A 24729-nucleotide genomic window follows, 5' to 3' on the forward strand; every position below is an offset into this window, starting at 1 on the left:
CACTACCTACATCACAGTAACAAAACTAGAGACCAGAAATGTAAGACTTGTTCAACAAATTTTGGCAAATTTTTGGCAAAAATCGGTAAGGAAAAATGTTCAAAACATTAAAGAAAAAGACACATGATTAAAAGATTTCTATGTTTGATTTCGGCTGAAAATTGTAACTATTGCTTACAACTGAAACCATTCGAATAAAATATACAGTGATGTGAATACTTATAGGACTCAAAGTAACTTTTACATTTTTACCGATATTTAACCATAACTTAACAAAACATTTGTACATTTCTATATTAGAAACAATAGAAAACAGAAATATTCAAATATTGTTTTTTTTAATTTTTGTTTAAATATCTGGGACAATGTAAAAGTTATACCTTGAGTTTATAACTATTCAGAGCACTGTAAGTGATCCCCTTTACAAAAAAACATCATATTTGCATATCCCCATATTAGAAATAATAGAAAATAGAAATACACAAATAAAATAGTTTGTCAAGGTTAATCGGTAACAATGTAAAATTGACTTCGAGTCTAGAATTGTACACATCGCTGTAACAACTGTCATGCAATAACCTTTTCACGCTGATCACAACAATTAATTAAAACAAGCTCTAACGCTCCTATTCGAGAACAACTGAAAGATATAAACCCCTGTCTGATTTCTCATTACACGATTCAGTTGCAAGCGATCCTAACGACCTTTTAATAACGCTCAGGAACAATAGCAACCGGAATTTGTGTACAGCGTCCAACGTTCAAGTTCAAACGCGTAGCCATAGGGAAGGGGTTGATGACTCACGTTATCCATGGTGAGAATATTTTTAAGGTTATCATCTCCAGCTGGAGCGAGAACTAACTCATTGTATGCAAATAATTATAGTTACATCTAGACTCATCCCACGTCGTTGCAAGCGAACCGCGTGGATAATTAGTTAATTACGATCTTCGTCGCGGCTGGATGCTCGAGTAAATCGTGCGATCGACAACGATCGTTGCACGATCCCCCGGTCTACGAGCGGTGGTTCCACGGACTGGCGATCATGAAGCTCGACGTTTCTTCGACGATTGATTGGATGTGCCGCCGTTTAAATTTCGCTCGGCTAACCGAGCTGGAGGAGTTAGATCGAGAAAACCGGTTAGCTCGGCATCGAGCACCGAAGCTCGCGGCAGTCTGCTGCTGGTCACGGCACACGGTCGTTCTCCGGTTTTATGTTTCCGTTGAAATTCGGTCATCAGTGTGTTTCCTTTTCTTTTTCTCCTCTTCTCCATCGAACATTGTCCGCTGTTTCGCGAGCTAACGATCGACGTCCAAGAGCATTTTAAACACTCGCATGGTATTTTAAACGTTCGTTATCGGTACGTGTCGTCCCCCTTGTTTATTAATTCACGGTATACCATACCAGCATTGCAAACGCGTAAACATTCGTAAAAACTGAAGACATTACGTCGACTCGACTTCGTTGTATATCACCACGAAATGAAATTAATATTAATTCGCGGACACCGGAGCGTTCGATCGATTGATTCTTAGGAGCAAAGGTAAACCCGATCGTTATAATTATTTAAATTTTTCGTCGTTTGTTTACCCGAGCGTTTCGCTGCCTACGGTTTTGTGCAGCAGGATCGTTGTCCACGCCGGAATCTCATTTTCGCGACTTCGCGTCCGCGTTAACGGTGTTTATTATTTTCACTGCATGATTTTCAATTTTAATTAGCGGAGTTCGTCGCGCGGGAATAATGCTGATTAATTCGTTGATTAACGGGGGCCCGGGAAGAGCGGGTCCGCGTGCGTGAATCGAAGAGGAACACGGGAAACGCGTGTACGAAGGAATTGCTTTCTAGGGAAGTGTTTTACGGTCAGTGTTTGTTGGAATTACTTACGAGTCGAACGGCGCGAGATCGTCGAGGAAGATATCAAGAGGACAAAGAGAAGAGAAACGGTGTCGTGGCCTGCGTTCAAGACAGAGAGAGTTAACACGGTCGTTTCTTTTACCGATCGTTGATCAGAATCGTCGCGATCGCGCCGCGAACACGAATAAACTGAGCCGCGATCGTCGAGAAAACGTGGCAATATTTTCGCCAGCTGATCGTCGGGACCACAGAAAAACTTGGATGTGAAACTCTGCTATCATATCGGACCACTTCTGCGTTACTATAAATATAAGGAAGACTATTTATAGAGTCGAACATGTGAGTGGACCTTAACCGACTGTTGGTAATATAGATATCAATTACCGGCGATCGATACGTTACCATTCCTTTTTCCTTTCTGTTTCCTGTCTCTGTAACATGCTCCATGAGAACCAAACACGACTAATGTAACCCTGTCATTGTTATAAATAACATAAATGAAATAATGGAAGTCTTCCAAAGTTTAAATGAAAACAAATCTTGTGATTGTTATGAAATAGTGGTAGATTTATACGAACTTGTAAGATTTGTATTATAATTAAACAACAGAAAAATAATGCAAATATATATACTTCTATAGAAAGAAGGTAAAGTTATAAGATAGAAATGTACGTTGTTTATAGACAATTTTTAAAATGTAGATTGCATCTTGCAGATTTGATATTGTCGTTTTGCGTAATTATTATCTGTATAATATCATAATGCCTGCATGAGCGCGTGTTTCTTTCAAAAAAGGAAACACCTCGCACACATTTCTGTACTTATGAACGTTAAAGTATTTCCAATAAGTTAGTAACATTAGGATATTTACAATCAACTAGTAACATTAAAATATTTACAATAAACTAGCGTCATTAAAATATTTACGATAAACTGGTAATATTAAAATATTTCCAATAAGTTAGTAACATTACGATATTTACAATAAACTAGTAACATTAAAATATTTACAATAAACTAGCGTCATTAAAATATTTACGATAAACTGTTAATATTAAAATATTTCCAATAAGTTAGTAACATTACGATATTTACAATAAACTAGTAATATTAAAATATTTACAAGAAACTAGTGACATTAAAATATTTACGATGAACTGGTAATATTAAAATATTTCCAATATGCGATTTTTCATAGCAAACTAAATGCGTCTATTCCAATGATTTCTTTCGGTTTAGAGTCTCAACGTGAAAAATACAAACGTCATTGTTAATTTTAGAATCCGACGGAATTCTTTAAACTCTTCGCGAACTGGAAATAACAACATCGTGAACGAGGTGGAGCATTGTTTCATTCGAGACGAGATTTTTCGTTCCAAAAGAAATGTTTGCATGAGTAAAGAATCGTGGAAAACAAGTATGCACCACGCTATTATACTTGCCGTTTAGAAAAAGATCCGTCCAGTTTTCGAGTTCTGTTCTCGCGAAGAGAAAACGCCGGGATATTAACGATCCCGGAGTCTCGAGTTTCGCCGGCGTTATGCTCGCAATTATTGTTCGCATTCCAGGAATGGTCCCTCATTAAACCCCATTACATCTTTCACTTGATTCTACTCAAACGGTCCACTGACCCGTGACCGTTCGTATTAGCCAGCGCTTATGCCGCTTCCCCCTGGTGAAATTGCCGAGTTCCGCGCGGTGCTGCCGTCTGCCGGCGGCAGGTTACACTAGTTCAAAACACGCGCTATCTCCGACTACGCGAAACCGCTTGATTTCCTCCGATTGTTTCAATTCGTGGAATAGCGACGGTTCAAGGAATCCTTCATTGGCCGAAGTATAGTGTCAACCATGTCTATTTTTATTGTCAACCTTGCCTCTCGAGGAAACCTAACTAAAATGGAATCCTCGAGGACTCCATGGAAGTATGTGACATTCTGTGAATTGCTCGTTAAATGAGTTCGACTTTTCCCGAGTATTTTATAAATTTTTTCTAGGATTTATAGTTGCAACGACTGCGACATTTTCTTTTGTAATCTTTGCAAATTGACAATACCGGACCATTTATAGCCCTTTTTGGATTAATTTTGAATGACATTTTGGAATTTATTTGTTAGCGTATATTAATTCATTTTTTTTATCAAATTTTCTGGGATTTGATTATTAAATATTATATGTTTTAACTGTTTGGGGGGGGGGGGGGACAACTGTTTTTAATTATCGCATAATTAGCAAGGTTTGGGGCCATTTAGTCCCTTCTTGCATCTTTTTCAAATCACATTATTTAATACATTTATTCTTATTATTATTCTTATTATTATATTTACTATTATATTGATTCACTCTTTTACAAATTGTTTCGAGATTTATAGTTGCGATAACTTTTACAATTATTTTCTTTTTCAGTCTTCATAAAACGGATCTCTTTCCTACCATTGTACAATTGGCGACATTTAAGGCCCTTTTTGGACCTTTTATAAATTGCATTTTTAAGTAATTCATTCAATGTATCAATGTCACTGCATTTAATTAAGCAAACGTGAACTTTATCACCTGCTGCACCTGGATCTGAATGGACAAAAATGGTCAGAAACAAACCTTTTGTTACAAATGATTCAAGTCATTTAATATCAACATGTAGTTTTGACTTTGTGACATTATAGCCGGTGCCGAAACGAATTCAATGATACACTATACTATGACCTTGAACCTTGTAGTAACGATAAAATGATTTTGAGCACAACAAACGGGTTTCCAGCCTGCCGTGGAACGTTACGGCAGCTAATACGGTCGCGATCAAATATGGTCACAGAGTTGCCAACAAATTATGTGCATTCACGTATTTCCGTGAGCAGCGTTATTTAAGTTTACGCCCCCGTGAAAGTAGTTACGCAGTTTTCTCCGTTCGGCAGTTTTGCGCACTTGTGTCGTCGTTAAGTTACGTTTAGAAAGTTCGAGTCGCGTTTCCCGTTACAGTGTGAAATTACATTCTGAGAGTGTGTGCTGGTAAGTTATTTGTCCCGTAGCCGATACGATAGTCGACGAAAGACCGAGCCCCGGCCATGTGTTGCTCGGATAACACGTGTTTAAGATTCGAGAGTGCGCCGGGCAGGTCCGACACTCGGCGTCCGACTTTGGAACCTCGACATATAATTGTACGATTCACGTTCGATACAAAATTGGAACAATTTGTAAAAATGGACGGGAATTGTTTGATAAGAAAATTTGGTGCGGATTTGTTCGTAAAAGGAAAATGATTGCAATGCACGTCAATCTGAATTTTATGCTCGCCATTCAAGTAAAATTCGTAGAGAAGTTGATGAGAATTTTTTGAAATTATTTGACAAGGAAATTTGGTGCATTTTATGGTCACGTTTCATTAATTTAGATTTTAGTTTATTCGATGAAAACTTGAGGAGGTAAAAATAGTCGTGATTAATGAACCTCGTCGATTCTATTTAAAGGGAATTTTTTTTTATTTCATACTGAAAGGGAAATGGTCACATTTCACTAATCTGAATTTAATTCCATTCAATGATAACTTGAAGAGGTAAAAATTGCCGTGATTGATGAAGTTTATCAATTCCATTTAAAGGGAAATTCTTTTTTCATTTGATACTAAAAGCGACATTTGTCACATTTCACTAATATAAATTTTATTTCAATGAATTAAGATTGGAAGGGGCAGAAATGATCATGATTAATTAACTTCATCAATTTCATTTAAAAGGAAAGTCTTTTTTTATTTGATACTAAAAGGGAAAACGATCATATTTCACAAATTCAACTTTTTAATTCCATTTAATTAAAATTTGAAAAGGTAAAAATAGTCCTGATTAATGAATTCTGTAAAACTAATTTTACAGGAAATTTTGAGTATTTGATACTAAACAGGGAAAAATGGTAACATTTCATTTATCTGGGCCTCATTTCATTGAATTAAAACCAGAAGGGGCGAAATTAGTCATGATTAATGAACATCATCAATTCTATTTAAAGGAAATTTTTTTTTATTTGGTACTGAAAGGGAAATATGTTCACATTTCACTAATCTGAATTTTATTCCCCTCAATGAAAACATGAAGAGGTAAAAATAGTCATGATCGATGAACTTCATCAGTTCCATTTAAAGGGAAATTCTTTTTTCATTTGATACTAAAAGCGACAGTTGTCACATTTCACTAATATAAATTTTATTCCAATGAATTAAGATTGGAAGGGGCAGAAATGATCATGATTAATTAACTTCATCAATTCCATTTAAAGGAAAAGTCTTTTTTTATTGGATACTAAAGCGAAAATGGTCATATTTCAAAATAGTAAAAATAGACATAATTAATGAATTCTACAAAACTGATTTTACAATAAATTTAGTGTATTTGATACTAAAAACGTGAAATGGAAACATTTCACTAATATAAACATCATCTCATTCGATTAAGACTTGAAAAGGAATAATAGTCATGTTTAATGAATGACATCAATGTCATTTAAAAGTAAATTCTTTTTATTTGATACTAAAAGGGAAAATGGTCAAATTCCAATAATCTAAGTTTGATCGGATCCAATTGAAACTTGAAGAAATAAAAATAACGATGATTAATGAATTTCGTCAATTCCATTTAAAAAGAAGTTTCTCTTTCTTTGATACTAAAATGGAAAATTGTCGAATTTCACGTATCTAAATTTTATTCCATTCAATCTAAACTTGAACAGGTAAAAATAGTCACGATTAATGATTTCCAATAAATTCGACTTAAAAAGAAATTTAGCATATTTACTGCTAGAAGGAAAAATGTTCAAATTTCACTAATCTGAATTCGACTTCACCCAATCAAAATATGCGCAGCTAATTTTAGCACCCAATTGAAACGATTGTCATTTCAATGACTATTTTAACTGGAATAAAAAAAAACAATTTGCTTTCAACTCATTTTTACTGATTGTCGCGAAGTTAGTTACAGATAATTTTAGAGAGATGCTTAAGCAAATGTTAATTCGATGGCAATTTTAATTAAAATCGAAAGATAGTTTATTGTTATTTGCTGATTGCACATATTCAAAATCATTGCCCACCGTAATTGCATCATGAAAATAATTAACTTTTGCTAATTGCAGTACAAATAGCTACATTTTAGAAAATCGCCAAATATTATAAAGAAAAAATATCAAATTTTATGAAAAAAGAACACCAAACTTTATAAAAAAATCACTAAATGTTGGAAAGAAGAAACACCGAATTTTATAAAGGAAAAACACAAAAAATTATGCAGTGAAACCACCAAATTGTGTAAAGAAAAAATACCAGACTTTATAAAGGAAAAATACTAAATTCTATAAAGATGTAAAATTAATCGTGTTTAATCACTGATACGAATTTTGTTTTTCAATCTCAATTATTAGTTCACGCAAAAATGATTAACAGAAGAACGGCAGATCGTAGTTTTATGCGCACATTTTGTAGATTTCAAAAATCCGCAAGCTTCGCGGAGACTGCAGTACTCGGCCGATCTCGTTACGTTGTTAAACACCCAATAGGTTTGTCGTGTTGTGTTCATAAAGTGCAACGTTTATCAAGCTAACAAGCTTTATTGGAGCACTAACAGCTGCGAGCCGCATTAGGGTCGTGTGCCAAGTACCAATTAGCGGCGTACGTGTACGTATGTATGTGGTAGGTGTTTGGACAGATGCAATAAACGGAAAGGATCTGAATTTTTTAATCGACAGGCTCGTTCGTTTTTTCATTCGGCCGACGCGAAAGTTTAATGCTAATGACGCCCGTAGAAAGAATATTCATGAGTCGTAAAACGTTGAACAAGTACACACAGCTGTAATGGCTCGATAAAACTGCGCTTTCTCTCTTACTTACGGCCTAATAAATTAGACCTTATGACTCTCGGAAAGCTAGGCGAGTACCAACGTAGATCGACGTTAAGATGACTTCGCGTTAATTCAACAAATTATTATGACTTTAATCACAATAGGAAGACAGCTCGCCTTCAATTGATTTTCGCCGATTGCTGTGAAAGTGGTCACAGTCGATTAAAGAAAGAAATTCGAACAAATGTAAATTGTGCATCTGAGATGGAAAGATCAGTCTGCTTTGTAATAAAATTGTTTTTCTTTCTTTATTGCTATGAAAGTGGTCACAGTCAATTAAAGAAAGAAACTGAATCGAGAAATGAAAAAGTCAGTTTCCTTTGAAATAAAATTTCTTATTCTGACTGCTGTGAAAGTAGTCACGATTAATTGAAGAAAGAAATTGAAACGAGAAATGAAAAAGTCAGTTTCCTTTGAAATAGAATTTCTTTTTCTGACCGCCGTGAATGTGGTCACAGATAATTAAAGAAAGAAATTGAAATAAATGTCAATTATATCTGAAATCAAAAAGTCAGTTTGCTTTGAAATAGAATGTCTTTCTCTGACTGCTGTGAAAGCAGTCACGGTTGATTAAAGAAAGAAATTGAAACAAATGTCAGTTTAACCAGAAATTAAAAAGTCAGTTTGCTTTGAAATAGAATTTCTTTCTCTGACTGCTGTGAAAGCAGTCACGGTTGATTAAAGAAAGAGATTGAAACAAAATGCCAATTGTACCTAAAATTAAAAAGTAATTTTGCTTTGATATGGAATTTCTTTTTCTGATTACTGTGAAAGCGGTCACAGTGGATTAAAGGAAGAAATTAAAACAAAATGCCAACTTTATCTGAAATTAAGAAGTTATTTTGCTTTGAAATAGAATTTCTTTCTCTAACTTTTTTGAAAATAGCTATAGTTAATTAAAGATAGAAATTGAAACACTTCTAAATTCAATGTCAAATACAACCACAATAGGAAAACAATTTACTTTTAATTGACTTTTGCTAGCTGCAGTGAAAATAGTCATAGGAAATTTTAGAAAGAAAACAATTGTTAGTTCAATAACTATTTGAACTTCAATAGTAAAACAGTTTGCTGTGAAGATAGTCACATCTAATTGTAGACAAGTGTCGATTCAATGTCACTTTCAACAACAATAGAAAACAGTTCGCTTCCAATTAACTTTTGCTGGCTGCAGTGTAAATATGCGCAGCTAATTTTAGCACCCAATTGAAACGATTGTCATTTCAATGACTATTTTAACTGGAATAAAAAAAAACACAATTTGCTTTCAACTCATTTTTACTGATTGTCGCGAAGTTAGTTACAGATAATTTTAGAGAGATGCTTAAGCAAATGTTAATTCGATGGCAATTTTAATTAAAATCGAAAGATAGTTTATTGTTATTTGCTGATTGCACATATTTAAAATCATTGCCCACCGTAATTGCATCATGAAAATAATTAACTTTTGCTAATTGCAGTACAAATAGCTACATTTTAGAAAATCGCCAAATATTATAAAGACAAAATATCAAATTTTATGAAAAAAGAACACCAAACTTTATAAAAAAATCACTAAATGTTGGAAAGAAGAAACACCGAATTTTATAAAGGAAAAACACAAAAAATTATGCAGTGAAACTACCAAATTGTGTAAAGAAAAAATACCAGACTTTATAAAGGAAAAATACTAAATTCTATAAAGAGGAAGTACTAAATTTTATTACATAGAAAAAGCACCAATTTTTATAAAGAAAAAAACACCAAATTTGAGATGAAAGAATACCAAACTTTATGAAAGAAAAATTTTATACAGAAGAAACACCAAATTTTAAAAAAGAAAAACACAAAAATTTATAAAGAAAAACCGCCAAATTGTGTAAAGAAACAATACCAGATTTTATAAAAGAAAAATACTAAATTTTGTTATAAAGAAAAAGCATCAATTTGTATAAAGGAAAAATACCAAATTTTGTAAAGAAAAGATACTAAATTTTATCATAAAGAAAAAGCACCAATGCTTATAAGAGAGAACCCCCAAATTTTATAAAGAAAGAATACCAATGTTTGTAAAAAAGTAACACTGAACTTTATAAAGAGCAAACACCAACTTTCATAAACAAAAGATACGAAATTTTAGAACAACTCTTGAATATAAGATGTGTGGTGCGCGTACAATGTTGCCACATCAAAATCTCGCGACAGTTACGGTTTCAGCAGTTTCTGAAATCTGACGAAATTTTAACAAAATTATTTGGAAACGCGACGCGACAATTTTTCGTTGCCGTGGCTGCGAATGTTTAATCCGTAATCCAACTAATCCTCTCCACCGGCATTAATAAATTTAGCTGTTCGGTATTCATCATAGCCTAGAACCGGCGGAGCTTATCGTTCTGTTCGCCGGCGGACCATCCTCTCATTTATTCCTGTAAACAGATTTTTCCGTGGCCGGGGCGGGCTGAATGGCTACGGCGAAAACTAAATCCCCGTTGAAGATCCATTATGCGTATCATCGCAAGAGCCATTAAGCTTTCATCCGTGTTACTTGACTTCCATTACCGCTATTATCGGCGTTATCAAGCAAATCTGGGCTTCGTAAATCAGGTTTTCGCCCGGTTCCAGCTCCTCCTGGGGCCACCGAGAATGGAGGAAACGCCGGAAAGAGGATACTTTCATTGGGCAGATTGGCTGGTGTTTGGGGTGATGCTCGCCGTGTCTGCCGCTGCTGGATTATGGCATTACAAGAGAGCGCAGAAGTCGAGCACGGAAGATTATCTTCTCGGAGGAAACAGCCTCGGCCTTTTCCCAGTGTCCGCTTCCCTCATCGCAAGGTATTCTACCGGCTGGTCATTTTCAAACCGATCAGCACACCTGGTCTATTTTGCGATTAGGGTTGCCATCTGCCGAATCGCGAACACTTTTGCGGCTGGAATCTGGACGATTTTTACTACTTTTTAATCTTGATATATCGGGAACGGTTTTGGTGAATTGTAAACAATATCCAATATCAAGAAAGAAAAGTAAAATGTACAATAATAAATATACAGTCATATATAGCAAAATATATAATAATAAATACACAGTTATATATAGTAAAATATAAAATAATAAATATAAAGTTATAACTGTATATATATATATATGTATAGTAAAGTATATAATAATAAATATAGTAAAATATATAATAATAAATATACAGTTATATATAGTAAAATATATAATAATAAATATACAGTTATACATAGTAAAATATACAGTGTCCCAAAATTATGGTTCTTCCAGAGAGAGGTCTCCGGAATTATGGTTCCTAAGGTCATTTGAAGAAGCTTTCTTCTTAGCGAAAATGCAATCAGCAGCTTTGTTTACGAGTTATTAACGAAAAACACTGACCAATGAGAGCCATCAGCTGGCGCGAGTCGGCCGAAGGGAAGTGGGCTTCGTCCGCTCGTTGGCTCGGCCGTCTCGCGCCAACCGAGCTCGCCTCTCATTGGTCACTGTACTTTGCTAATAACTCATAAACAAAGCCACGGATTGCATTTTCGCTGAGGAAAAAGTTACTCTAAATGATCTCAGGAATCCCCCATTTCCCAGAAGTAAAATAATTTTAGGACACCTTGATATAAACCCGGATCCGTAATGATGGCAACCCTGCTCGCAATTGGACTGCTGGTTTTCGCGCAGAATCAAAATGTTTCAGCCTCGATTGCAAAAAATAGAATTTACACTCCTCAATTCTATTTATCTCGCTTTAATTCTAATTTTTCTCGAGGACGAGTGATAAACAGGACATCTTACTCCAGAAGCTAAAAAAACATATCATTCGACGCGCACGGTATTTATCTCCATAACTGCCAAAAAGACCACTGTCGTGACTGGAGAAAATAGATCGACACCGCTAGGGGATTCCCCTCGGTCCGAGAGCCGCGGAACCAGTCGAGCGTTAAACACGCTCGACGGCCGAGCCAACGAGGTGTCGAGTGTCGACGAAACTTACACCAACGCGAGCGAAGCAAAAGATATATTTGTGATTTCCGATTATTATTTTTCGGTGACATTTTTTCCGTCATTTTCGTAACGTTCTTCTGATGAAAATGACACCAAACACGATATAGATAAGCCAATTGTTATGTGTTTATAATTTAATATATTATAGTAAGCTATTACATGTTTATAATGTTATATATTATAGTAAGCAATTATATATTTATAATATTATACATTATAATAAACTATTATATATTTATAATATTATATATTATAATAAGCTATTATATATCATAGCAAGCTATAATACATTTATAATATAATAATATAATAATAATATATAATAATATAATATATAATATATAATATGTAATATATAATAATAATAATATATAATGTATAATATATAATAATAATAATATATAGTAAGTATATTATTTATAATATTGTACATTATAATAAACTATCATATATTAATAATATTATATGTTACAATAAGCCAATTTTTGGAGCAAATACACTCTTTTGGCTAATGATTGCAGTTTCATATCCGGTGTGACGATCCTCGGCACACCGTCCGAGATCTATAATTTCGGGACGCAATACTGGATCACAATCATTTCCATATTCTTCTGCGGAGTGGTGGTGGCCACTGTCTACGCACCCGTGTTCGTGGAAATGGGACTTAATTCAGTCTACGAGGTACAATCTTGCTCGATTTCTAACCTAGAAACAAAGGGTCATCCAAAAGCATGCCTTTTCCAAAATAAAACACAGATTATTATTATATATTAATATTCCACGAATATTATGTATAATTCAATCTTTCAATAAAACGAAACAACTTATGTTTATTGAAAGTATTTATGATGCATTACAATTATACAGGGTGTTTCATTGAAGCTGTTACAAAGCAATATCTCCGTTATCGTTAACGGTACTAAAAAATGTTAAAGGAACAGATTGTATGGTTCGATGGGTCACATATTGTGGTGGAAATAGTCTTTTTTTAAAGGTCATATTTTTTTAGATTTCAAGGTCATCGATGTATTTTTAAGTAGGATTACATATTTCTATGATTCTATAATGATAGCCGAGATCAAAACGAATCCAATGATCTGTAATAACATGACCATCACGTGACCTTGAGTACGAATAAATCTTAAAGTTTGGAAATAGATACGAATGCAGCGAGATCAATAATGGAAAATTTATTCGAATAAGTGTTCAAAATTATTTCCATTAACTTCTGCACATTTTTTTAATTCGAGTATTTTTATTCAAGTCGCAGCCGATTTCGGCACGACAATTCAAATCGCGGTGAGCAATGCGATGCTCGATCGGCTTTAGGTCACGTGAAGGTCATGTTACTATAGGTCATTAGATTCTTCTTGATCTTAATTAATCGCGATACAAGGATAGAAATATGTAATCCCATTTAAAAAAAAACATTGATGACCTTGAAATCTCGAAAGATATGACCTTTAAAAAAATATTACTTTCACTGCAACATATTTCTCTTCGAACCACATAATCTGTTCCTCTAGCATTTTTGTGCATCGTTAACGATAACGGAGATATTGCTTTGCCTGTACAATGGGGGACAAAATTGAGTGGACACCCTTTGAAACGCACAATAACTTTCTTAAAATTGAACTAAATGATTTGAATTGTTTTTTAGTTGATACAGAGAGTAGTCCACTAAACAATGACTAAAATGCTTTTTTTCTAATTTTGCTACTACTTGAGATGACGAAATAAATAAGAAACTCATGTGTTTTAACTTCCTTATCTTTTTTATTTTGTTCCCCACTGTACTCGATGCAGAATATTATTTTGTGAATATCATGTATAATTGAATCTTTTAATGAAACTAAACGGATTATCTCTTTCGACGGGACACAGCCTGTATAAGCATTGTGGCTCCATCTAGTCTAATGCTGACACCTGACGGCAAGGTTGGTACTTAGCGGTCGCGCAATTGGATGACTCTATGCTTTCTCGAGAAGCGATTCGGCTCGAGCAGGAAGCAATGCATCCGCTTTCGTGATGCCATGAAAGTCCGAGCCTCCTTTCGGGGCCGTTTCTAATTCGCCGTCGTCACGATTACTGTTTCAGTATTTAGAGATAAGATTCAATCGAGGCGTAAGGACCCTCATATCGTTGATCTTCGTTATCGATGTGGTAAGCATGAAACGTGTCAACGAACCCTGAACACGGCCTGGCCGGCCGTTATCTCGGTTTCGGGCGGCAGAAAGCCCGCGGCATCGGGAACTTCGCGAAAAGTAATTCATCATTGACTTTAATTTGACGGTAACTCATTTAGAATGAAGTTATGTCACGCCATGTTACGCGACGGAAACACGGAAGTTTAATCGACGCGGCTTATCGGGACGCTCGAAGGAACTTTAAATGACCGATCGCGGTAACTCCTCGCGTGTAAATAATTGTTTTTTAAAAAAAAAGAAGGAAAACAGACGGTGTTTTGATTGTAGGTTGCACGTGATGCTCAAGTTCCAGTTTCGAGCGGTTTATTGATTCGTTGATGTCGGTTATTAAAGAATTAATTCGCGAGTAGGCTGTGGATCATTATACAATATAAATATTTTCTATATCAGTTGTATGAAATAGTAGGGTAATTACTGTACTTTATAATTATTATATGTATATTGGATAGGGCACGCTTCACTGATTTCAATCATCTTGAAATTTTACTGCGAGATACATGCGAAGATATTTCATAGAATTTTCGCTGCATTTTTAAGTTGGAATTCGTTTTAGCTTAGTTGTAGGTTAGGCCAGTGTTAGGTCTAGTATATTTAGGTGTAGATCGTCTACTGGATGTTCTACCAAACTTAACACAGACCTGGTCTATACTTATAACGTTCGAGGCATTTCAAAAACAGTCCTTGAAAAATATATACTTGTTAGAAGTATAGGTTAGGTCCAAGTTACCTCTGGGTTACATCTAGGTTAGGTCCACAGTTTCTCACGAATATCTCGGAAACTAAACTAGAACGAAATTTTCTACAAAGGAAATAGTTGTTCAGAATTTCAAGCTGCACAACATATCTAAATTTCATCGAAATCGCTTTGATAAATAATCACCATCCGGCAATGTTCTTGAATTGTTCTGGTGTATTCAATGTTCTGTATTCGCGCGATCCATTTTTACCATACATGAAAAAAAATATTTCATAGATTTTTCGCTGCGATTTAGGTTAGTTGTGGGTTAGGCCAATGTTAGGTCTAGTATATTTAGGTGCTAGTCGTCTATTGGATGTTCCACCAATCTTAACACAGACCTAGTCTATACTTATAACGTTCGAGGCATTTCAAAAACCGTCCTCGAAAATTATACATTTCTTAGAAGTATAGGATAGGTCCAAGTTACCTCTGGGTTAGATCTAGGTTAGGTCCACAGTTTCTCACGAATATCTCGGAAACTAAACTAGAACGAACTTTTCTACAAAAGAAATAGTTGTTCAGAATTTCAAGCTGCACAACATATCTAAATTTCATCGAAATCGCTTTGATAAATAATCACCATCCGGCAATGTTCTTGAATTGTTCTGGTGTCTTCGATGTTCTTTATTCGCGAGATCCGTGTTTGCGATAAATCCATAAAATCCGCAGTCTACCGGCAAGGTATTCGGTGAAATTAGTGACTGTACACGCTCGGAACCGAGTCAAAGAAAATGACAGTTTTTCGAGCGTTTGTGTGCTTTGTCCCGACCGCGGGCAAATGATCGGTCGGCCGGAACAGTAATAATTCCGTAACAAACCAATTCCAGGTCCTTTACCAATCGATCGTGGTCTATGTTCCTGCGTTGGCGCTAAATCAAGGTATTCCGCGGCCATATTATTCATAGTGGAACATTAACCGGGCACTATTAAAATCTCTCTGATTAATTACAGTGAGCGGCATCGATGTGCATTTGATCGGGATCGTTGTGTGCCTCACGTGTGTGTTCTACACCGTTTTGGTAAGTTTATGGCCCCGAAATTAATTCGACATTTCTGTAATTAATCGACCGGCTACGGTGAAAGGGAACGAACGTTTCGACGTGCCGCTTCTTCGTTCGTTCGCCGCGTTTCGCCGCCCCGAAATCGGAACGTTCTGCTAAATTTGGTTGCTGGTTTCACAAAAAAAAAATGCGAGAAAAGAAATTGCTGCTAAACGAATCCAAGTCCAAATTTCATTGCTCATTAATAACATATACAAAACCGATAAATAACCTTGTGAAAACTCTTATGCCTCCATTCGGTTCGGATTTCGCGTGCTGCTTTATTTTATGAAAAGTATGTTCGCAAAGGTTCGCAAACAAGTTAATCGAAATTTCGAGTATCAATTGGCCGCTGGAAAAAAAATAGGAAATGCACCGTCAGATGGATGATCGACGACCGTGTAGCGATCACGGCGATGATCGGACAACATTCCCTGAGGCGGGGCGTCGCGGACGACGCCGATGACGCCGCGGATTCATTGTCGGCGTTTAAGGAGTTAACAAGACGCAACAACGATGAAATATACGAGCGGCTCGGCGGGACAGGGTTAAGTGAAACCGGCGGGTTAGGTGTGTGCGAGCTAATTTTCGAAAGGGCCCCTCCGGCTCGCGCGAATTCTCCCGGGGATTGCTCGAGTTCCTCGGCTGGGCGCGCGACGTAGGAAACAATTTTCGGTGGACAATGCCGCGAAGAATCTCTCACGCGGACCCGGCTACTGGAAATGTTTATGGACGGAAACTGAGAGCCCGACAATGGCCCGCCGGAAACAATGGCGCGGAGCACGTCGAGTGCTCGTTCCCCGTAGCTGCGGATCACAAAGCCAGCGCCGAAGTGATTAATCGCGTGCTCGCGCGCCTGTAATTATTCAAGCAATTTGTTGCACCACCCCCGAATTAATGAAAATTTATCGCGGCCCGGTGACTCTTTGCAAATTTGTTTATTATCGGGCCCCGCTTGCCACCCTGCTTAACGATCTCGTTGGTCGTTAGCGTGCCTGCAGACGCAGACTCTTTTTAGCGGACCAGCTGCGATACGTGGTTTCCGGAATTTTTCTCCGGGAAACTTTGCTACCGATCCGTTTGAAATTTTCAGGATAGATCGTGGTACCAATGATGTATCAGTAGGAATTATTTGGGATCCCAAAAGCATATGACAATGATTTGATTGCATTTAGAAATTATGCTACCTTCTTAGTACTTTCTCGAGAAGCTCTGAAGAGGAGGCAAACTTTTAGAATTTTTTTTATGGGAAACTACGCTATCAATATTTCTAAAATTTTCAGGGTAGTTTGTGACACTAGTGAACTAACAAGACGAATTTTTTGGGATCTCGAAAATATTTTGTGCCGATTTGAAAAATTTTTAGAAGTTCGTTGCTTTTCTAATACTTTAGGAAAACACCTCGAAGGCTAAGCGATCTTCCAGAATTCAATTTTTTTTTCATTTTCACAGTAATTTGTGGTATTAAAAATGTAACAAAATAAATTTGTTGAGATCCCACAGTCAATAACCTGTGCACATTTAGAAATTTTGCTACCTTGTCAATATTTTATCGAGGAGCTTTGAAGAGGTGGCAATCTTTTAGAATTTTTTGGGAGGAAACTACGCTACCGATTTTTCTAAAATTTTCAGAGTAGTTTGTGACATTAGTTAACTAACAAGACGAATTTTTTGGGATCTCGAAAATATTTTGTACCGATTTGAAAAAAATTTTGAGAAGTTCGTTACTTCTTTAGTACTTTATGAAAGGCTAAGCGATCTTCCAGAATTTTTTTTTGGGGGGGGGGGGAAATTAGACTACCAATTTCTCTAAAATTTTTACAATAATTTGTGGTACTAGGAATGTGTCAAAATAAATTTTTTGGGATCCTAGAAACGTTATCTTTTGCTATTGTTTTGGTACTTTATCAAGGAGTTCCGATGATGACGCAAGCTTTTAGAATTTTTGTTTAAAATTAGGTTTAAAATTGTTTAAAATTGGGCTACCGATTCTTTCGATATTTTCAGGAAAGTTGATGTCACTAGTGAACTAACAATACAAATTTTTTCGTAGTTCAAAAATGTACGGTAAAAGCGTCCTGAAGCTGTTCAAATGGTGGTTCCCGATTTCTTTGGCAAGGCGATGCATTTAGCTGATTGCGGGGATATGTAATCTGATTTAATCGAGCCAATTATGCTTATTAGGGTGGCATCAGGGCAGTGGTGTGGACGGACGCGCTTCAGGTCGGAGTGATGATCGTCGGTGTCCTAACCGTTACCGTATTGGGTACTTATAAACTGGGTGCTGCCGAAATATGGAAGCAGGCACTGGCCGCAAACAGAATCGAGTTCCTCAAGTAAGAGCAACATTTCGAACCTCTAATTCCCCAAACAACTTGACGACAAAATTGTCCTATTAAAATTTTCAAAGATTTATTTATTTTGTCCAGTTTTCCGCAAAGTTAGACCATCGATAAAATCGACCAAATTATATTCGGTAGAAGTGAACGAAACCTGTTTTACAACCTCATCGAACAATGTACACGCTGTCGCGTTCTTTTGAATTCAGTTTCGACCCGTCGCCGTACACGAGGCACACAGTGTGGACAGTGCTGATCGGCTCTTGGCTCTACAGCACCGCTTACATAGCTGTGAATCAAACGATGGTACAGCGGTACAGATCGCTGAAAGATTTGCCAACGTCCAAACTGTAAGTGAGTACGTCGATAAATGTCAGCGTGCCGTAATCGAATCGTTAATTCCGTATCTGATCGATTCAGAGGGGTGAGTCCGCGATACAACAAAGCACGTTAATAAAACCGCACGATGGGAATAATCGGAGTTTCAACGGCCAAAAAGTGCAGTAATTTTTACATTAATTTATCATAAATTATTATACGTATTTACATTAAACAATGGCATCAAGTAATACTTATATTAACTAGCAACATTAATACTGAGATTAATTAATAAAATTCAGCAATACCTTCAAGGTTATGTCAAGGTTATGTCAAGGTTATATGACCTTCAAGGTCATTTGAAAGTCACCTTAAAAGTCGAAGATACAGTTAAAAAATAGAGTACGGTTTAAAGAAAATCGATGACCTTGAAATGATCTTCAAAAACTCGTTCCGTTTTTCGCGACCCACGCTGTAGATTATAAATGTTAATTTTTCACTGATGGTTTGAGTCTATGGATCATAACTTTTCAACGTTTCATTTTATTAAGCAAAACGTTTTGATTTTATTTGATTCGAACACCTGTGTGTTTCGACGAGGTCGATTATTTCATTTTTTTCTAAACGTTTGAGAGCATAATTTCTGGCCAGTGAATCCGAATTTTCTCCCATTGTGCTTCATGCGATTACTAATCATTGATTATCGTTCGGTGATTAGCGTGATTCGTTCGTGGCCAATTATCCATGTGGCGTTGCTCTTCGTGATTTCAGATCATTGGCGATATTCACTATCAGTATTATGCTATTCATATCGCTCTGCTGCTGGTGCGGCCTCGTTCTGATTGCCTGGTGGTCCCCGCCGAAATGCGATCCTAGGGCGGTCGGTTTGATCACCGCTGACGATCAGTTATTGCCGGCTTATGTCATGGAAGTCGCGGGACACTTGCACGGCGTGCCCGGCCTTTTCGTTGCTGCAATTTTTGGCGCTGCCCTTAGGTACGATTCGCGCGAACGCAGCAGTGTAATAATAATGATAAAAATTAATGTACATCTTAACTTTGTAACTGTGGCACCAATAGATAGCTGAGATTCTTCCGGTTAAAATAAGCCCAAACACGACGTAAATCGGACTAGTTTTACAGACTCGATGTAAACAGAAAATTATTTTTGACATTTCGAAAATAACTATGACTCTGATTTAGTCTATAAAACTGGTCCGATTTGTGCCGTGTTTGGACTCATTTTAATCGGAAGAATCTCTACAATCCACTGGTGCTACATTTGGAAAGATATTACAAATATTATGAAATTTGAAAGTTTTATTATTGTTATTATTTGCTTTCGATTATCTGTTCTGTTAACGTTTCATTCATTATTTGCACAAAAAATTATTCTAAATTTACATTGCACACATTGTTGAAGAACGAAAGAATTTTTTAAACAACTCAATATAAATATACAGGGTGGGTCAGTAAAAAGTACCATCTAAACTAATTCAGTGTTTATTGATTGCGTCAAAAAGATTTTCAGTGAATTGTGTAGTATTTTAAGCGATATGTCGAATGAGAATAATTTGATTTTTTGTGTACCATTGTTTTTTTTTTGAGATATCGTGGTGACCTTGACTCCCCAAATCAAACCAAAGTTATCTTACATAGCAATTTTTACTGACTTATCCTGTATAGTGTCCTGCCAAATAAACTTTAGCTTGCCTGCTAACTTATCTTGTGCTTTAAAAATGTCATAGCACTCTGTCAGTGGGTTTCAATTCGACTTCAGTCGTCGTTTTAGAAGATTTTGTGAAAGGTTGTTTCGGTTTGAAACTGAGCAACCGATCTTCCTTCATTTTCGTGAAGATCCTGGTCGTAGTCCTTGGCTTGATAGCAATGGGGTTGCTCTACCTAGTGGAAAAACTAGGCAGCGTTTTAGTGGTAAGTGACTTTTTCAATTTAATGAATTATACGGATTTTTATGGAAAATAAAAATTATCTGCCATGATTGCAAGAACTTGAAATTAAGTAGCAAGCTTTTTTCTTGCAATAATTTTAATAAAATAATATATTGACATTTTTTATTTCTTTTACTCTTTCTAAAATTATAGATTTTAATGTTCCTAGAATAATAAATTTGAGTCTTTCTAAAATTATAAATTTTAGTCTATATGAAATTAATTTGGAATTGTTATTTTAATCTTTTCAAAGTTACGAATTTTAATCTTACTAAACTTACAAATTTTAATTTTTCTAAAATTATACATTTTAATCTCTTTAAATAGCCATTATTCATTTTCGCCATAAGTGCATAAAATCCGCAGTCTGTCAATAAATTAAAATTTTTGATTTCAAGATAGTTAACAAACTGTATTGTTTCAGATAACCGGAAGTCTTGCAGCAATAGCTGCCGGTACTTCGTTCGGGGTATTCACCCTGGGCATCCTTTTCCCATGGACGAACTCTAAGGTGATTTCTCAATTCTATTGTAGTCCTTATTCCAAACATGTTCTACTAAGCGGCAAACACCTATAAAATGTTTTGAGATTTTTTCATTGAGAAATCCTCAAGATGGGACCTATTGACTCTTTTGAACTTTTAAGCTCTTTTGTACCTTTAGATCCTTTGGACCTTTGGGGGTCTTTTGAACATTTAGTCTCTTTGGAGCTTTTAGACTTTCTTGAATTTTTTTGGCTCTTTTAGGCTTTTAGATTCTTTTAGACACTTTGAGACTTTAGATTCTTTTAGATTCTCTGAGACTTTAGACTCTTCTAGATTCTTTAGGACTTTTAGATTCTTTTAGATTTGTAGACTCTTGAAGATTTGTAGTCTTTCTAGACTCTTTTATTCACTTTTCATACTTTTAGACTTTTTTTTTAGACATGTAGACTATTCTAAACTTTTACACTTTTACACTATTTCAAACTTTTGTACCTTTACACTGTTTTAGATTTATAGACTTTTTTAGACATTAGACAGTTTTAGATTTTTTTAGACTTTATACTTTTTCAGACATTAGACAGTTTTAGATTTTTTTAGATTTTTTTAGACTTTATACTTTTTGAGACTTTAGACTCTCTTAGACTCTTAAATTCTTTCAGACTTTTATATTCGGTTAAACTGTTACAGTCTTTAAGACTTTTACACTATTTTAGAGTTTTAGATTCTTTTAGATTTTTAGACCGCTCGTGAAGTTGTGGACTCTTATAGATCCTTTTATACTTTTAGACTCTTTTACACTTTTTTAAACTTTTAGACTCTTCTAATTCAGAATGTTCAGATTTTGCAAATAATCTCCGCACTGTTGTCTTATCGGACCACCGTTCCCATTCAATTATGCACGACGTCCAGCGCGGTACAAGTAGATGCTTCGAGAAGCGAGCGTGACGGACGAACGAACGAATAAATGAATAAACTTTAATGAGCCCCTTTTTATTAATCAGGGCGCATTCATGGGCGCCATTGCAGGATTCGCGGTCGCCGGTTGGGCGAGTTTCGGCGCAAACTGGTCCATCGGTGCTGGCCAACTGGTACCTAAGAAACTTCCAGTGCCCTTCTCCCATTGCCCAGCCAATATCTCCGAAAGTTTTCTGATGCAGTTCGAGCATCCGGAGTAAGTGAATCTTAGTTCCAACTTTAATCATTACGTCTCTCATAATCAATTTAATCTCAACTGACTATTACGAGATCAAGGTTTCGCTTACAATTTACTAGTCCTATCGATTCCGTTTCAGCGAGGACGGGGTGTTTCCGCTTTACCGATTGTCTTATCATTGGTTCACTGGCCTGGGAACGATCATAGTGATCGTCGTTGGAAACTTCATCAGCTGGTGGACGGGACCTATGGATCCTTCTAAAATTGACAAGAGATTATTGTCGCCTGTTATACACTCGTGAGTTAATTATACGCTGACGCTATACCTGAGTTATCATTGTGCCTAAGTTAATACTACGCCTAAGATAACAGTAAACCTAATTTAACACTAAATTTAATTTAACACTACACCTGAGTTAATACTAATAACACTAAACCTGAGTCAATACTATACCTCTAAATTAACATTAAACCTAAGAATACACTGAAAGTAAATTAACACTAAGCCTGAGTTAATACTGCACCCACCTTAACACTACACTTAAGTTAACACTAATCTTAAGATGAACATTAAACCTGAGTCAATACTAAATTTAAATGACCACGACACCTAACTTAACACTACACTTAAGTTAACACTAATCTTAAGATGAACATGAAACCTGAGTCAACACTAAATTGAAATGACCACGAAACCTAACTTAACACTACACCTGAGTCAAAACCAAACCTAAGTTAACGCTAAGCCTAACTTAACACTAAACCTGTCACAGTCAAAGTGATTGATTCTTGATTTTACAATTCTACAAACTGTTCTACAACTATTTCATTGCAAACTCTTCAATAAATTACATTATTGCAACGAATTTGATAATAAACGTCTACGTGAGTTCGATCTCGCCACTTTTACGCGGCATTGCATATCAGTCACTGTTGCTGTGTTGGTAGGTCGAGTGTTCGAACAAGAGCAGATTCGTTTACAAAATATATTTCAGATTGCTGCCAAAGCCAAAGCTTCCTGCCGTTAACGTTGAAAACGTAACGGTGCCGACAGATTTCCAGGCGACAGCGAGTCTGTTGCTGGCTGACTTGAAGAAGAAACGTGTAAGTGTTCTGGCGAAGTTCCACACAGTAGAACCTCAGTTATTCAAAGTGACCCGATGAAGGAAGTTCGGATAATAGAACAATTATATCAACGCAAAGCTAGATCAAGTCGGTGAAGACCTTTGTAATACGTAGTATTGCGGATTTTATGCGTTCATGACGAAAGTGTCGAAATATCATATTGTGAACACATAAGGAGAATTTAGTGATACGGTTGCGGTATTTGTTGTTTATTATAACAATTTATTTTCATCGAATTTCTGTTCCTTGCAATCGTCTTGGACAATTTTCATTTTGCATGAAGAACATTTATGGAAAAATTGGGTAGTTGCAATTTTAAATAGTGTAAAAATTACAAACATTTTAAGACGTTCGTGTATTATCTTTAATCTGCTGCTTAATTTGCTGCTTGCTTTCTATTCTCTGCAGTCCGTGCAGAGAATATTATAATTATTTTGTAATTATAGTATATAATATATATATAGTATACTATATATATATAATATATATATTATACTAGTATATATAGTATATAATTATAGTATATTATAATTATTTTATAATTATTTTGCATAAAAATCCACAGTCTAATAATAATAGATTATTCGATTATTTCTAATATAGAAAAATATACAAATAAATAAACTTAAATATCACTAAAAATGTAGAAGTTGCTTTTAGTCTATAGTTATTCAGTAGTACACTTAGATCGAGCTTTATTTAGATGAGAATCGTGTCCAGATGACAAAATATTGAGACATCGGATAATCGAGGTTCTACCCTAAACCCAATAAAATGCAAATTAACTACATAGCCACATTATTTACAGAGAAGTCAGAACTTCCCGAATGGAATCACCGCGTAGCCAATGCCCTTCGAAATTCGCCATAAGCTTCGATACAATGGTGCTGGTCCATTTCATCCTCGTTGGATTACACGATCACTTCAACATTCGCAACCTCCGCAGACTTCAAAGCCGATTAATCGAAACTTCACCTGACGGTGCTCCGGCTGCAGACTTCGCAGAAAGGCGTATCAGTAGATAAATAGAAAGCCGTCTTTCGTTCGCGAAGAGCTTGAACGGATGTGGAATATCAGTACAGTGTTGGTGCACACGCGCATTACGTACGTCCTACGTTTGTCAGTTCGCTACATCCTTAATGACTATCGAGCAGACCATGACTCTACCTAGACAGAGATTCGCGTTCTTACCAGAACGATTTATTGTTATACATTTTAGGAGAAATAAATTTTGTATCGAATTTCAGCCGTGGCTTTAATGTTTATTATTAGCGGCTGCGAATTTTCAAATGAGCAGACCAAATACAGAACAGTAGAATTTAAGGATAAATGAATAAATGAATTTTCTCATAATACAGGATGGGTCGCGGAAAGAGTTTTTGAATAGTTAACATGTTTTCTTAAGGATATTTCGAGGTTATCGACACTTTTTAATATGGTACTATGTATTTTTAATATTAATGTGCGATAGAAATTTTGGTAAGGCGAGCTCAAAAACCTATTTAGAGACTCAGATCTAATACAGACCTAGTCGAGACCTAATCCAGACCTAATCCAGACTTAATCCAGACCTAACATCTAATGTCCGTGATCTCAAATATTTGATCAGATTTTTCTTTTTATGAAATGACCAAAATCAATACTAAAATGGCAAAGAT

At 35.8% G+C, this 24729-nt stretch overlaps 1 protein-coding gene across 3 annotated transcripts; it reads left to right on the forward strand.

Moving 5' to 3' along the window:
• Positions 1 to 128: 128 nt before the first annotated feature.
• On the forward strand, positions 129 to 24317 carry LOC117225754 (sodium-coupled monocarboxylate transporter 1). 3 transcript variants are annotated; one of them, XM_076526308.1, is made up of 15 exons: positions 366 to 2196; positions 10336 to 10544; positions 12240 to 12399; positions 13816 to 13881; positions 15492 to 15543; positions 15616 to 15683; positions 17889 to 18040; positions 18253 to 18393; positions 19133 to 19357; positions 20109 to 20292; positions 20734 to 20820; positions 21795 to 21964; positions 22086 to 22244; positions 22942 to 23050; positions 23880 to 24317. In XM_076526308.1, exons 2-15 carry the CDS (start codon positions 10357 to 10359, stop codon positions 23913 to 23915), a joined length of 1797 nt encoding a protein of 598 aa, XP_076382423.1. In that variant the 5' UTR covers positions 366 to 2196; positions 10336 to 10356; the 3' UTR covers positions 23916 to 24317. The 3 variants fall into 3 exon arrangements, with proteins under 3 accessions (XP_076382425.1, XP_076382423.1, XP_076382424.1); XM_076526309.1 differs by lacking the exon at positions 366 to 2196 and adding an exon at positions 4663 to 4860; XM_076526310.1 differs by lacking the exons at positions 22942 to 23050; positions 23880 to 24317 and having other exon boundaries at positions 129 to 2196; positions 21820 to 21964; positions 22086 to 22227.
• The last annotated feature ends 412 nt before the right edge of the window (positions 24318 to 24729 follow it).

The sequence above is a fragment of the Megalopta genalis genome, chromosome 14 (assembly GCF_051020955.1).
Source record: "Megalopta genalis isolate 19385.01 chromosome 14, iyMegGena1_principal, whole genome shotgun sequence".
Lineage (NCBI taxonomy): Eukaryota > Metazoa > Arthropoda > Insecta > Hymenoptera > Halictidae > Megalopta > Megalopta genalis.